Source organism: Tenrec ecaudatus, chromosome 10 (genome assembly GCF_050624435.1).
Source record: "Tenrec ecaudatus isolate mTenEca1 chromosome 10, mTenEca1.hap1, whole genome shotgun sequence".
NCBI lineage: Eukaryota > Metazoa > Chordata > Mammalia > Afrosoricida > Tenrecidae > Tenrec > Tenrec ecaudatus.
Window position 1 is genome coordinate 48530244 of NC_134539.1, and position 17265 is coordinate 48547508.

General features: G+C 38.3%; 1 protein-coding gene across 6 annotated transcripts in view; it reads right to left on the minus strand.

Annotated features, from left to right (window-relative positions):
- ECPAS (Ecm29 proteasome adaptor and scaffold) overlaps window positions 1-17265 on the minus strand; it is a 99931-nt gene that overhangs the window by 49008 nt on the left and 33658 nt on the right. For all 6 annotated transcript variants that reach the window (XM_075560312.1, XM_075560308.1, XM_075560307.1 and 3 more), the window contains 8 exons: window positions 15519-15600; window positions 13038-13157; window positions 9850-9935; window positions 9510-9588; window positions 7656-7705; window positions 6466-6532; window positions 6235-6357; window positions 2593-2696 (listed from right to left, as the gene is read on the minus strand). In XM_075560312.1, the coding sequence (XP_075416427.1) occupies window positions 2593-2696; window positions 6235-6357; window positions 6466-6532; window positions 7656-7705; window positions 9510-9588; window positions 9850-9935; window positions 13038-13157; window positions 15519-15600 (711 nt within the window). The remainder of the gene's footprint in view (window positions 1-2592; window positions 2697-6234; window positions 6358-6465; window positions 6533-7655; window positions 7706-9509; window positions 9589-9849; window positions 9936-13037; window positions 13158-15518; window positions 15601-17265) is intronic.

Below are 17265 nucleotides of genomic sequence, written 5' to 3' on the forward strand. Positions count from 1 at the left end.
TTATTTATATACGATATAAAAGTCCTTTTTATGTACTTAATTGCCACTGAAATGCCTATGGTTATAAGTTTCCTATCAACAAGCAAAGAGCTCTAAAGAAAGACAATACATAATGCTTATTGGTGCAAACAGATGGCTGCGTGTTACCTCAACAGTTTTAATTGAAGAAGTAAAACAGATGTATTTTAAATGAAATAATTTTTAGCACTTGCAGATAAGGCACAGAGCTATGTTTGGGAGTCCAACTGGCTAGATTTAAATCCTTTCTCTGACATGAACTACCATCTTGACCCACAGCACAGTGGGACCTTTTGTCTGAGTTAGAAGCCTTATGACATAGAAAATTGAGAAGAAGCACAACATCAGAAGCAACATTAGCAATTTGCAGGAAGCCAAGGTGAGAAGACATATAAGACAGCAAGTCAGAACAAAGAAGTAATGCTAAGCATATAAACAAACAAAAAATGCAGAAGCCAGCCAAAACCTGTGATACCCAATTTATGATACTAACTACCCCCGCCAAAAAATCAGAGTAAAACATTTAAAATTTGTAAGGGAAAAAATGACATTAGCTTATCCCTGATAACGAGAGAAAAGTATGTAAGAGTCTTATTTAAAAGACATAAAAATTCTAAATATTAAATGGAGGTATGGCTTAATCATATGAAATATTTTACAGTAGTCTGGATTTTAAGATGTCATTGACTATGAAATATAAAGAGTTGTTAAAAGTTGCTTTAAAAAAAAAAGTTGCGGAGGGAGGGGAAAAAAAAAAAGAGGACCTGATGCAAAGGGCTTAAGTGGAGAGCAAATGCTTTGAGAATGATTAGGGCAAAGAATGTACAGATGTGCTTTACACAATTGATGTATGTATGTATATGTGTGGGTTGTGATAAGAGTTGTATCAGTCCCTAATAAAATGTAAAAAAAGAAAAGAGGAGAAAAAAAAGAAAATGATTAAGGCAAAGAATGTACAGATGTGCTTTATACAATTGATGTATGTATATGTATGGACTGTGATAAGAGTTGTATGAGCCCCTAATAAATTGTTTAAAAAAAGAAAAGAAAAGATTTGATTGCCTAGCCCCCCCAAAAATAAATAAATAAATAAAGTTTTTTAAAGTTGCTTTAATGTATGCCTATATCCCTCATTGTGTACACTTACTGCTTTTAAAGTCATGGCCCAATTTAAGAGTCACTTAAATAGGACATTACACATTTATCAAAATTCAATAGTATAAATCATTAACATAAAATTCAGCATATGTACTTCATTAAAACTATCTTTATATATATGAAACAATGGTCCACAAGTGGAAATTATTTATAGCAAACTCATTGTTTTTCTCCTTATATGGCTTACTTTAGTATAACACAATCATAAAATTTGCTTAACTTATACTTAATTATACAGCATACACACACACACACACACACACACACACACACACACACACACACGGAGGTAACCCAAAAACCCGGAATTGCACTGGGCAGTCAAGCTTTTGCAGTACACAATTTTTCCCGCTAGGTGAGCATTAAGCAACTCGCTCTGAGTTAGTGCACCCAGTGGCGTCACCTTGGAAGGTTCTCTCTGGTCACAGTGAATTTTTTCTTAAAGGTAGTTTTGGTCAAACCATGTGTTTTGTGGTGGCTGATTTAAGAGAACAGTATGCAGCAGAGAGATCTTATTTCCTGCTCAGGAAAAATACTGAAGAAACTGTTGTGATGTTGAACACAACTTACAAGAAACAGCGTTATGGTTAAAACTTAAGTGTATGAGTGGTTTTCTCATTTCAAAAAAGGTGAAATATTGACTGATGACAAACCTTGTTCTGGACATCCATCACCTTCCTGAACGGATGAAAATGTTGACTCCTGGTGCATTTGGAGTTCATTGCACTAGGTCAGACTGTTAATCAAGCTTTCTACTTAAGAGTTTCTGAAAAGAATGCCTAACAGTGTGCATCTAAAAAGGCCTGATTTGTGGCAGACGAGGGAAGGTTTAGCCACCATAACAGGGTCCCTGCTCTTGCAGCCATCTCAGTGCACCAGTCGTTAGCAAATAACAGCATGCCTCTCTTGTCCCACTCACTTGACCATGCTGCGCGATTTCTTTTTGTTTCCCAAAAAGAAAAGGGACATGAAAAGACAACAATTTGATGATGTAGAAGAGGTGAAGAAAAACGAAGAAGGTGTTGCCAGGGATCCTAACAGATGAGTTTGAAAACTTTCCAAGAATGGAATAGCAGATTTGACAAATCTATTAAGTGTAATGGAGAGTACTTTGAAGGTGATAAGGTTGTTTTGTAAAAAAATTTACATACAGTTTTGAAAAAAGTCTGGGTTTTTTAGGGTACCTCTTGTATATACATAGTATGCATTATATAGCCATATATTCACACATAAAATTAATATTACCAGATAAATATATAGGGGTACGACTACTAGTTTATATGTCAAGAGCCATACTTTTAGCTATTTAAAAAACTGTGTCTAAATTTCACAGATCAATATTGCAAACTACAAAAATTTAGTCATTTCCAAATTTTAAAGGAATCCAAATCCAGATTAGCACAATTTGAAACTTACGGATCTCCTGCTGCTAACAAAAGTAAATATCTGGAAGGTATATGATCTGAGGGAAAAACTGTGCTTGCAAACTTCACAGCCACCTGTCGAACTTGAACTTCAGGCTATTTGACACACAAACATACAGAGACAGAAGAAAACAAAATGATAAATACCTCAAGATAGTCATCCAAATTACATATTCAAAATTTATGTTAACATTTCAATACAGGTGTGATAAAATCAATGAAAGCAAGACAAATAATTTATTCAAAGACGCATTACTTAAAAAGTATGTTCACAATTTAAGATGATAGTCCAGGTAGAGCACGAAGACCCAAACAGATCATAGCTAGAGAATCTCTTTGAAAATACAAGCCCAACCCATGAGTTCACAGTTACTACAGTGTACTATGTACTACAACTACTACACCAAGCTTCTCCACTACCACACTCTATGGCCACCATATGCTGTCCCAAGTGCCAAGTTCCGTCACCTACGAGCGAAATGCCAGTATTTTGCAGGAAGCAGAGTGTACTTGAAATCCCTTCAGCTTTTAGCAAAATACCTTCAACCTCTGCAGACTCTGTTGGAAGTTAAAATTGATCCCAAGACCAAAGTCTCAAATACTAAAATATATTCAATTAACTTAAATGGACTGATAATCTAGAAAAATAAAGTCCAACCAACAGAGCAGTTGTATAATCTCTTGACCGTGAAGCTGTATTCGCATGTGCCTTCTCCCAAGGGCATTCCTCCAGCTACAAATTTAAGTGACACAAGATAATAAGAAATGCACAGGGACTGTTCAAATCATTTGAGGATTCTTGCTATTTAGCATTCATTAAGTTACATTAAAGAACAATGATAGTAAAAATAGTATTAATAATAAACCAAACTCACTGCCATTATCAAGTCTATTCAGACTTGTCATCTTCAAACTCTCATGACAACAAAATCAGAAAGCCTTGAAGAAAGGTATGTGAGATGGCATCGGCACACTCTGTACATTCCATTTACCATTACGGCTGACTGGGACTACAGTAGAACCAGAGTCCTCAATGCCCTCGAGTGTACAGCTACCAGTTAGGAAGACAAATAGTATGATTCTTCCTCAAAAGCTACAAATAGAAATACTTTATGATCCAACGAGCCTACTCCAAAAGATATAAGGGCAGTGATAGGTACAAATATATACAAACCTATATTCTTTACAGTATTTTTCATAATAGCAAAAAGGTCTAAAGTTACATGCCTATCAATGGGTGAATGAATAAAATGTCTCAACTACTATACATATTCAGTGAATACAACGAATACTACGTAGCTATAAAGAATGAGCGTATGTTACGTCCTTGAAGCATGTTATAACATGAACGAATCTGGAGGGCATTATATTGAGCAAAATAAGCCAATCACAAAATGATAAATATTGTATGATTATAGAGTTTTGTAAAGACAAGAATGGATATAGAAAGAGAAACCAATGCTCCCAGGTATTGACCATGGATGGAAGGGGTGTGGGGGAAGAGAACCACTCTCAAGGCAGTAGACTCTTGTTATTTTTGGTTTGGGGAGAGGGAGCATTCAGTATGAGTGAACTGTCCATAGCGGGACCACAGTCAATAATACTAATAAGAAGTGCACATGGTAAAAAAGACATTTCATACAAGATATGACCATGTAATTTTTCAACCACCACCACCACCAAAAAGTTTGTGCCCCTGATTATACGAATATGTGAATAGCGTCTCTCACTGGATTGCACTGCAGAGAAAACTGCACCCTGTATATACTGAGGGTTTGTGGCAACTCTGCATCGAGCGAGCCACTGATGACATTTTCCAACAGTGTGTGCTCACTTCCTGGCCTGTGTCACAGCTGGCAATTCTCACAATACTGCACACTTGTTCACAGTACTACTCCGCAATTAGTAGACTACAATATAATGTAAACATCAATTTATGTGTCGTAGGAGAACAGAAAATTTGTGACCCACTTTTTTACGATACTCACTTTATTGTGGTGCTCTAGAACTGAATCGACACTGTTTCCAAGGTACTCCTATGCCTATGGATATGAATATATAGGTACATACATGTATGTGTGTAGGTATGAATATGTGGATACATACGAGCTTCAAAAATGTCGTGGCAAAATGGAAGTGAAAGATAAGGTAATTTTTCCAAGAACATTTTTAAGTCCCTAGTATAGTGTGCAAAGAAAGATTTACCTACATCCATGTGTGTCTATGCATGTATAGCCAATGGATCTCAAAGGGGGGACACAGTATGGATATGGTTTAGGCATAATCTTGGCAAGACTGGTGTTTTGGGTTTTAAGGATTGGAACCATAGTCTGATGGAAAACTTCAGTTAATTTATATAATACAGTTCACAAAATAAATGTTCTTCATCCCACTGTGGTAACTAGTACCTGGGATCTTAAAAGCTCACAAACAGCCATCTAACATGGAATCACTAGTCTCTATTTATGCACAGCAGAAGAGATAGAAGCAAGCCAAGGACTCAAGAGAAGAAAGAAGTATACAAGACTTATACGCAAACCACAGCCTCATCTAACCATAAAAACTAAATGGCGCCAGCTACCACTACCAACCTTTCTACTCAGGGCCACAATAAACCGATAGTGAGAGAATTAGAGAAAAATGTGAAACGGGACAAAGTTCTTTAAAAAGTCCATACGGGCTGTGCCGGTTAAGACTAGAAGAATGCTAGAGACTACTGTCCTGAGATATTCGTTAAACCTTAAAACGTCCCCTTTAGGCTAAATAACAGATTGGCTCATAAAATAAGGAAGCTCACATGTAAGTAAAAAGCTCCCCTAAAAAAATCACCTACACAGGACCAAATGGCCAAAAATCACTCTAAAGCACAGATGTGAAAGTCGGGGAAGGACATGAGAGTACTGAAGTGGTACAACTAGTGAATGAGACCGATGATACTAGGAACACTGTAGCCCACGTCAGCGAACCATCTGCACAGAAGTTGCTATATGGGAGGAGCTGATACCAAGGGCTCCAGTACAAAGAAAATGTTTTGAAAATGATGATGGCAACATATGTACAAATGTGTTTGATACAACTGATGTATGGATTGTTATAAGAGCTGTAAGAGTCCCCCCACAAAAACATTTTTTTAAGAAACTTATATGGAAACTTAATTTGCTATGTAAAGTTTCATGGTAAACACAATAAAACATTGTTTTTAAAAAAAGATAAGACACTTCCAAGTTGAAAACATAGGTTTACGTCTACTACTGCCAAGTGCAGTCTGACTCACAGTGACCCTGGGAGCACGGCGTAGACCTACCTGCTCCACAGTTTCTGAACAGACAGCCTCGCCTTTCTCGTGGGCTCAAATTGTCAACCTTTGGGTTGACAATTCAACGCTTAATCCATTGCATCACCAGGGATACATGGCACAATAATAAAAATTCTTTTTCTCACATAAAAACATTTACTATGAAAATCCCCACTACTCTACAATCAAATTTCCACAACCACCCCAAAAATACTTAAAACTATATATCATAGTCCCAGCAGAAAACAACTTTTAATTATCAAAATGGTTCAAGTAAAAGCAATTCTAATTCTGTTCTTAACCAGGGAAAATGTGGCTCCGACTGGCCACTGGTCCTACCTTGATTAAGTAGGAAGCCACAAGCGCCTCCATGAGCGTCCTCTGTGCGCCTTCTAAAGTGCTGTACGCTCCAACCATCATAGACAGCGCTTCCTGAATAGCAAGTCGAGTCTCAGGCTCTTCCTAGAAAAATGACAAAAAGTGTTGCCCTCCCCACTGGGTTCTCCCTCCCCTTTTGGTCTCCAAGGAACAAACAAACAGAAAACAGAGACTGGACAGCTGTTTCCCTACCTTACACAGGGCTTCAAAAAGCTGCTGCACAAGAGCTATGTCCTTAGTGAATAAATGAGGCATTCGACTGCAAAAGAATGCAAGACCACTGTTGCTATTAAAAATGCCCATGAGATGAAAACAAAGGAGAAAATGAAACTGCACAATGTTCCTAAAGTTGCACTTTCATTTCTAGATACAAAGTTATCATGACAACACCTACCCAAAGAGCAAAATACTTTTAAAGGAAATGTTTAATGTCTTTAACATTCTAATCCAAGTCATCGTTCTAGTAAACACACATACACACACACACACACACACACACACACACACACACACTAGGGGGCTTAAAAAGTTCACAAGAATGGAATTAAAAGAATAAAATACTTCCACAAACGTTTCGAAGCCTCCTTTATTATCTGGATATTCACTCTTTATAATATGCCGCGCATTAAGTTAACATTTCTAATTTTAACACAGAGAAGATCACTAAGACTACACTGCAAAATAAAGGGAAAGCTTTCAGAAAAGAGCTCAGTCACCAGGGCTGTGTGCTGATGCCCTCGCCCTGCAGCAGTCAATGCAGGGCTCTCTCCTCGGACCCTAAAGCTCCAGTCCCGATGGAACCGAGAAGAGCAAGCTCTCATCTCCACAGAACCTGACTGGAGACAGAGTTCTACTGCGGAAGAGCACCTCAATTTCCCTGTTTAGAAACATTATGAAAGAAGATGAGACTCGGAGGAACTAGGATGAGTTGAACTGGCTGAGCAAAAGAAAGAAGTCTATCTTTGGAAATATGACCACTAGGAGTAATAATATAGGCACTACCACAAAAGAGAATTGCTGGGAAAATCGTCATCATTGGGATTACGAGCACTCGCAGTTTAAGTGGCAACAGAAACACATAAGAGCAAACAAGTCGATCTTGGGTATTAAATAAATGAGACTCATTTTGACATACGCCAGTTCAAAATCTCATTTCAAGACTGCCAGTGACTATGTGAGCACATTGTCCAATGTTAACTTAAATGTCTCACATCGTTTTCCTTCTATGGGAAGGTGTTTTAAAACAGCTTTGGCTACTAAATGAGTTCCTGATTCACAACAGGCTTACTCTCTATCCTTTACTAACTGCCACACTGTTTAAGTTTACCAACAGGACACCTCTGACTAAAGTAAAATGCCTTGCTGTAAAAGAGTTTACTCACCTGGAGAGTTTTCCAACAGCTGAATATGCCATGGACAGCAGCTTAGGGTCCTTGAAATAAGGGAAGGGGGAAACATAGTAAACAGCAGACCTTTTTGCTGCAATTACATGTACTATTTTATTCCTCATTAACCACGACTCTCTCGCGCTGCCAAACTAGACAATATTAGCATCTAAATGGGAGGCAGGGTTTGCAAACCCAGGATCCATGCCAATAAAACTAAAAGGAAAAGCAACAGACGCTGGCATCTCCATCTCACAACAAAAATTAATTGCACAAGTCACAAAAAGTTTCCCTTAACTGGTGCTAAATTGAGGATCTTTTCAACACTGTCATCTTATAATACCAAGTTTCATCTTTCACACACTAGGAAAAGAGCTTAACTTGTTAGAAAAGTAACCCTTGATCCAATGGACTAAGAGCCTTCATCTCACCTAAATTACATTACATTATAGTGCCATTATCTAAAGATCTGCACCGTAATAAACAACTTGTTCCTGTACTTCAACCTTAATACACAGGTCATCAGATGAGTTAGTGAGGTCTCTTCTTCAAGAGAGAGAAGCAATCACATGGACTGAAGAAAGCCCATATAGGCTGAACTACTTTACTACTCAGGAACACAGTCACAAGCTTACTTCAGCTGACTGTGTTTTACAAATTTGGGATTTGCCCTGTCATACCTAAATGGCTGCTCAAGAAGTCTGTGTTAGGGACAACCTGCAGGCATCACGGAGGGGAAGGGGACTGTCAGTCTGTGGCTATCTATCCTCTATAATCTACCACAGATACTCGAGAGTTAGCTGACCCAACTATCAGCCGAGGCACCTAATTGTACCACAAAAACGGCATTAAAGAGGTGCTGGAAAACTCGGCTTCTACACGAGTACATATGGAATTTAAATATATAAACAGAGAGCTTGGTTTTGTGCTATTAACCCCAAAGCATTTTCTTTCTACCAACCACTCAAAGCATCTACTTATGCATGAAATTAATCTGAAAGGCTTACTAACCCTTAAAAACCACACAAATAGCACTCAATGTAAGGAAGGAAGTAGGGGAACCTGGCGCAACACTACCCACAAAACATAGCTGCACAACAAATGAGCCACTTTTCATAAATTACTGAATCTACTAACGGGCCTTCTTTGGGCTGGACAATTATGTCTGCTATCTCAGTTAATCCCCACAGTAATCCTGAGATGGATATTATTATTTCCATTGTTCAGACGAGAAACAGAAGTATAAAGAACTATTTAGTTTACTAACCAAAGAATAAAACCAGGATTCCACTTCAAGTCTAACCCCAAACAGCACAATCTTGATTACTATACATGCACTCATGTTTAGTTAAAACTCAGAAAAATAATACTAGCAAAAGCTTTCTGGAGATAAAGAGACAGTCAAGGAAAATCAGGATTCTAAGTCTACAATTCAAGGAATGCTCATCCCACCTAGCTTAAGAAATCAAAAATTTACTGAATACATGTTTTCATAGAATTTTGAAATCAATAAAATCTCAGGCCCTAAGAATTAAGAGTTTCCTAATGGAAATAAGTTAAAAAAATATATTTTAAATAATTTCTTTAATTCTATCTTAGCACATAGTTCCTAAAAATACCATCAAATGCAATTTACTTATTAAAATGTAATTTAAAGAAGACCCAACACATTCATCGGTCTTCTTCACTGATTTCTAAATAGAGCAATATATATATGATAATTTATGAAATTTGCACCATTTTAAGTTGAAATGTTAAGAAATGAGTAGTAAACTATGTAGATAGCAGAAACATTACAGAAATACTTTAAAATATAAAATGATAACAAAATATCACAGATGTGTCACTTACTTCTTTATACTCATTGATTAGTTTGGTGAGGCCATTCAAAAGCATTGGACCTAATGGTTTAATCTTGATTTCTGGACAACTTAAAAAAAAAAGGCAACAACAACACAAATATGCAAATAAGTTATCCATAATTTAAGAACAGCTCATAAGTACTTAACTTTTCAGATATTTAATGTAATTAGAAAATGAAACTGAAACAACTTAAAATAATCTGATGAAAGTTGACTTTTTTGTAAGGTGAGCAAATGCTTTTGCTTTGTAGGTAAGAATGATAAAGTGATACACCAGAATCATTTAATCACTCCAACAGCTTGAAAACATTAAAGTTCACAAAACTTACATTATACAAATGTGATGCACAAATTGCAGAGATAATGTTCTTAATTTTGAGTTTGTATTTGCACCAAAAAGTCCATCATACACCACCTATGAGAAAGTAATAATATCAACATTGAGATATCAAGATTCCCTATTTTCAAACACTAGGCAGGCTTCACCAGCGGACTCACTGTACCCTCTTCTTCAAAATAAATGCCCTTCGAGCAATGCAGAGAAAAGAACATTAGCTGACCGACTGAGAAAACGAATGAGTTAGCTCCAACAAATATTAGTGGAGCAAAAAGTCTGCACAGCTTATGGGCCTACAACTTGGAAGCAGGATCAAATAGCAAATCCACACCCCAGTGGGCCATCATTGCTCACTCTACCACTCCATTACACAGGGGACACAAGCAGGTAAGGTCATCTTAGAAAGGTGGTTTCTTTATTACAGATAGCCACTGAACAGCAACTATAAGAAAAGCATCAAAGTAAATAAGTAAAAGTGAAGGCATCCTAAAGGTGCAATCGTGGTAGAGGCACTCTCTATGGTGTGTGTAAACTTTCCCAGGAGGCAAAAATGATCATGCAGCAGTTGAGCCCACTGTGAAAGCTGAAATATCTTGGAAAAATTAGCCTTACACTTAAAAAAAAAAAACCGCCTCCATACACTGGTTTTTAAAACTATTAGCAGTATTCTGATTGGATTTAACAATATGTGAGCTGAAAACGGTCAAGTTTTGAATAACTGATATACAACAGTCACCATGCTACACAATGTGAGATATAAAACAAGCAGGCATTGCTATCAAAACAAGTTAAAATAAACACACAATTAAAACTACACAGAGCAACATATAATTGTGACATTATTTGAAATGGACATTTTTTAGAAAACTAATCTGATGGTGCCTTATTATGTAGGACAGATGGATAATAGAAGCAAAAGAATTAATTAGAGAATAGGGGTTTTTTTGGTGGGGGGGGTTGAATAAGTAACATTTATGAAAGACTTATTTAAATGAGACTCTTCTTTCATCATGATACCAACACCATCTTTAACAAGGCATCTGCTACCTCACAATGGATGAGTGTCTGCACTCACCAAGGTTTACAATCATAAGGCCCCATTAAGCAGTTCCTGCTCTGTCCTATGGGTTGAAATTGTGAGTTGAAATTGACTCCATGACCCCCAGAAGAATTTATTTCAAAAGATGGTATTGAATCTGCAGCTCCGGGAGAGGGACATAACTGATCGGAGCACACAGGAGCAGATGAACGGGGAGGAGGAGAGAGTGGAGCACATCCTGGCCCACCAGGTCTTGAGGACAATGACCCCAATTAGAGCAGCCAGTCCACAGAGAGGACCACATGACCGGCCCCACTATGAGACATGACGGCCCTCACTGACCCATAGCCCTAAAGAGGACAACACTGGAGACACAGTGTGGGAATTGCACCCAATCTGATCCTGCCACACCGAAGCAAAGCACTAAGGGGGTGCAACAGAATAGCAAGACAATGGAGCAGCAAGGTCCCCTGATGCCCCAACAGACTGGACTGAAAAACACTCCTAAAGGCCAATAAACAATCCTTGAACTAACTACAAGCTTTTCTTTCTTGATGTGTTTTGTTTTCTTGTCATTGCTTTGTTGTTGTTTTGTTGTATATTGTTGCTTGGTTTTGCTCTGTCTTGATTTTGTGCATGTTATTATCTCCGCAAGTCTCTCTAAATAAGATAGACTGGATGAACAATCTGGAGGAGAAAACAACGGGACCAACAGTTCTGGGGGACATGGGAGGAAGGGGGGGGGGGGGGCAGGTGGTAGTGTTAACAAACTCAGGGAGAAGGGAACAACAAGTGATCCAAATCAGTGGTCAGGAGGGTGTAGGAGGCCTGGTAGGGTGTGATCAAGGGTAATGTAACCAAGAGGAATTGCTGAAACCCTGCTGGGGACTGAGCATGATAGTGGGACAGAAGTAAAGTTAAGGGAAATAGAGGAAAGAGCTGGGAGGCAAAGGGCATTTATAGAGGTCTAGATAAAGACATGTACATATGCAAATATATTTATATTTATGAGGAGAGGGAAATAGATCTATGTGCATATATTTATAGGTTTTATATTAAGGTAGCAGAAGGACATTGAGCCTCCACTCAAGTACTCCCTCAATGCAAGAATATTTTCTTTTATTAAGTTGACATTCTATGATGCTCACCTTCCTGACACAACCGCTGAAGACAAAGGGGGTGAATAAGCAAATGTGGTGAAGAAAGCTGATGGTACCCAGCTATCAAAAGATATAGTGTCTGGGGTCTTAAAGGCTTGAAGATAAACAAGCGGCCATCTAGCTCAGAAGCAACAAAGCCCACATGGAGGAAGCACACCAGCCTGTACGATCACGAGGTGTCGAAGGGATCAGGTATCAGGCATCATCAGAACAAAAAATCTTACCATAGTGAATGAAGGGGGAAGTGCAAATTAGAGACTCAAAGCCCATTTGTTGGCCACTGGATATCCCCTTACAGCAGGGTCTCGGGGAGGAGACGAGCCAGACAGGGGGCGATGTAGCAACAATGAAAAATACAACTTTCCTCTAGTTCCTAAATCCTTCCTCCTGCACTCCCCATTATCATGATCCCAATTCTACCTTTCAAATCTGGCTAGACCAGAGGATGTACAGTGGTACAGATAGGAACTGGAAACACAGGGAACCCAGGGCAGATGATCCCTTCAGGACCAGTGGTGTGAGTGGCAATACCGGGAGGGAATACGGAGGATGGGTTGGAAAGGGGGAACCGATTACAAGGATCTACATGTGACCTCCTCCCTGGGGGACGGACAACAGAAAAGTGGGTGAAGGTGTCAGAAAGGACAAGATATGACAAAATAATAATTTGTAAATTATCAAGGGTTCATGAGGGAGGGGAAAGCGGGGAGGGAGGGGGTAAATGAAGACCTGATGCCAGGGGCTTAAGTGGAGAACAAATGTTTTGAGAATGATAAGGGCAATGAATGTATGTACAAATGTGCTTTTCACAATTGATGTATGTATGGATTATAATAAGAGTTGTATGAGCCCCTAATAAAATGATTTTTTTTAAAAAGAAAAGAAATTGACTCCATCGCAGTGATTCTGGTTTGGTTCCCTAATTAAATAAATACAAAAGTAGCAAGGAGTCCAATTTTTCTTACAGAAAGAACAAATTACCTGGATATTAGCTGGGAACGTTTCAGCAGCTTGTCTAGATCGTAGGAGATGGGGGACAATCTTTAACTTGACCCTCGTGCTCACTGGGTCCCTTTTCAACTCTGGCTTCAGAACTGCTCCCTGTCAAAATATGCATGATTGTAACGCTTTATTTCAGTTATTTGGAACCAAAATGTTAGGAGATATCATCTAAATCGGCAGTTCATAAGCTTTCATTTCAAAACCCCTTTACATTCTTAAAAATTACCAAAGACTCCAAAGAACTTTTGTTTACAACACAAGCCTACCAATATTGGACATTAAAGATGAGAAAGATTTAAATATTTACTCATTTGAAAATAATAAACCCCCCCAAAAAAAAGAAAATAATAAACCCATTAAATATTTTCTCACGTGACATATTTTTATTACACCTAAAGTAAACATACTGAAATAAGTAGCAATATTTTACATTTTTTCAAATATCTTTAATATTCACCTTTAATAGTAGTCAGCTGGGTTCATATATCTGCTCTTGTTCAATTTTTTGGTGTGTGGGTGTGTGTATGGGGGTGTGACGGACAACACACCAACCCAACCTCAGATTACTTGTAGTTGGAAAAGAGTAAATAATTTTAGCCTTTCAAATAACTATGAATACCATATATATTCGTATAGAAGGCAAGTTTTTTAGCACATTTTTATGCAGTTTTTGTGATAAAATTAGGTGCCTCAGCTGGTATTCAGGTAGGCGTATACTCAAGTACATATGGTAATTTTTGATATTATAAAAAATTTGACAAATTATACTTTAAGGTTGAAATGTAGCTTAGAAGACATGTACAAACTCCACATACTGGTTAAATTGTACTGGCCTATCACTTTGAATAGGTCTCTCACCTATAGAAGCTTTTGCAGTATCATTAGTGATTTAGAAAATATTGGGTCACTGAAATCATGTAACTATTTCATCATACAACACTCAAAACCAGTCGCATGTAAACATCACCAATAACCTCAAGCGGTCAAGATTAATCTGACACAAAAGTGCCTCAAAATTTTAATTGGTGCAAGGAAACACTATTTTTATCACTACCATCATTGCTGTTATTGTTTTTGAGGTGCCAAACTCATGGTTCATTCTAGAAAGAATAGATGCCAAATTCCAACAGTTACCAACTTGTAAATGTACTCAAGTAATAATAGTGTTCTATGATGAAAGCTGATAGCTCACCATGCGACTCTACTAGACAAGTGCTTTCCACAGGACTGTCATCACACTGCCGTGCAAACTACATGTTTTATGTGTGCTTCCTGTTGCATCACACAGAAGAGCAAAAAGATGTGGATTTGGGGTAGCGATTTGCTAAAGCTAGCCATTTTTAAGGCCTCATCAAGTACATCTTTTACTGAAGCCTCCCTCTATCCCCTCCTCCTTTTTTTCTTTTCTGCTTTCTAACCTAAGGGTGTAACAATGAACAAGACAATGACTACTGGTACTGCTTGGTGACACAGCTGTGATTCATGCTAAGACTCCATCACAGCAAGGATACACTCAATAAAAAAAAGATAAATTAAATTTTACCTCATGAGTCCTTAAAAGGCTCTCTGTGACTCCCCACAAAGATCCATGGAGAACTAGTGATCGAATCCAACCTCTTCATTTTCTACATAAACCACCTCAGGCTCAGAGGAGTTCTGTGATTAACCATCCCTGTCCTCTACAATACCCACCTATAATCAGTCAGCAATAGAGTCAGGGTAGACCCAGAGTGCCCAATCCCAACCCACTCCCCTTTCTGTTACACCACACAATCCATTTCATCTGACTGGAACGCATAAGCTTTGTAGAACTAATTAAGGGTTGAAAAGCAAGTATGTACACAAAAGGAACAGACCCTGTATGTTCAGGTTAGGACTTGGAATACTTTCAAACGCTGAGAACTAAAAAGGACTCGGGTTATTAAGGAAACCCTTTGGGCCTTCACATGGACTCCCCTATTATTACAGGTGCTAGACAGAGAGTCAGCAAACTAGGGCTCTCAGACTCAATCTGGCCCACCCCCTGTCTCTGTAAGGCCTGTGAGTTATGAATAGCTTTTACATTTTAAAAAGTTGCTTTAATCATTATAGTGTGACACTGGAATATTACATAAAATTCACAATTTAGTGGCTATAAAGTTTTATGAACACAGCTCCTCTCATGTAATTACGTGTTGTCGATGGGTGCGTTCACATCACCAAGCGCTGCGCAGCTGTAGCAACTGAGCCTGTGGCCCATAAAGCCAAAGACATCTAAATAAGCTTGTTGCTCCCAAATTTAGAGAATATATTATCAATTACTTGAGTCTAAATTAAAAATATCAAATCAGAAAAATTAAATTACCAAGATTTCAATATGCCTAAATTAGTAAAACTATTTCCTGTAGCATAGACTCATATTACATCAAAATAACAAAACACTTATTGTAATGGTGTGAGCAAATAAACTAAACAACCTACCTCTTTTGTCTTCAATGGAATATCTCCAAGGTATACCTTGTACATCTTGTTAATAATGGCAGGGTTATTCCAGTCAATCAAGCTACAAGAAAGTTTCAGCATAATTTGTTAAAAACTATGGGCCTCCCCTCCCCACGACAACTTTATTTCAAAAAGTCACAGTCCCAATATTTGCTATCAAGTAAAAGTACTAAAGACACAGATGGAATATGCAATTATAACCAAAGAGGGGAAAAAGGAAAGGCACCAACTTCTATCAAAGATGATCCCACCTAAACCACTTAAGACAAGTGGACTGCGTTCCTGTCGAGGTGAGCCCTCCGGGTCATTATCATGCAGTAGCAACAGAACAGAGCTATAGTATACCCTGGTGCGTGGCATGATTCTAAGATAAGGACTTCTTCTGTTTAAATGACTCAGATACTCAAAAGTATGTTACCCATGAGAGTCATAACCGTAGAAGCTTACAAAAAGACCCATTTCCACCGAGTTGATTCAGACTCATCGCTGCCCCACGTCTGCGAAGATTGTGCTCCTTCGGGTTTCAATAGCTGGCAGATTTTGTGGGAGTAGGTTTAGAGACTTTTCTTCTGAAGTGCTGCCAAGTGCAGGCAAACCTCAATCTCTTCAGTAACAACCAAGCACAATGGTATACGACACTCTCCCCTCCCCCTTTCTCTAATAGTGTCCCAGCAACCTTCTCTTTCCTTGTCTACCAGCACATCCTAGCAGTTTCGACACATAATTAATTCTACATCAAAGACATGCTGCCATTCATGTTACTGTTAACTGCCAGGAAGTCAGCCACCAAAGGTGGTACCCTCTGTATAGCGAGATCCAGAGATTTTCATTGACTGGTTTTTCTTTGATACAAATGTCAGATCTTTCTTCTCAGTCCATCCTAGCTAGTTTAGATGCTCCACTGAAAGATGTGAACCTCAAATGGCATATAGGAGGTGTCTGCTGAAGGTACTGTATATCCTCGTGTATAAGCCGAGTTTTTCAGCACATTTTAATGCAATTTTTGTGGTAAAATTAGGTGCCACGACTGATATTTGGGTGAGCTTATACTCGAGTATATACGGTACAGTGGCTTGGCATTAGACTCCGTTCTCCTGCATGAAAGAAGAGAATTCTACTACAGAGCCCTGAATGTCTACCACGCTGCTATTACTCACTAACTTACTCTCATTTGAGCCCCATATTAAGGTCAATTATGGTAGAGTCTAATTAGTGACTAGCTCCCCTTCTCTGCAGCAGGCCCAGTTCAGTCAGTTTATTAGCCTAGGAATAATTCATTCTTATTATTTCAATCTACTGCACAAGTTTTACCCTACTGCTCTCTCTCTGCTTGGATGTTCCATTTCCAGGCTGTGCTCTACTTGTGCATACACAATGCATTATGCTGTCTCGATGACTTTTCTGATCCACCTCTACCAACCTGCCTCTTCTTTGAGTATCCTCAAAAACATTCTATAAATGTGTTTTCATTAATAAGGATAACTGCCACTGTTTCTTCAACTTAACATCTTCCTATCTACTGTTAGTTTTCTGATTGTTGTAAAAAATTCAGAAGGGGGGGCGGAGGCAGTGAGGGAGGGGAAAAATGAGCTGATATCAAAGGCTCAAGTAGAAAGATAATATTTTGAGAATGATGGAACAAATATACAAATGTGCTTGACATACAATGGATGGATTGTGATAAGAGTTGTATGAGCCCCCAATAAAATGATTTTTTTTAAAAACT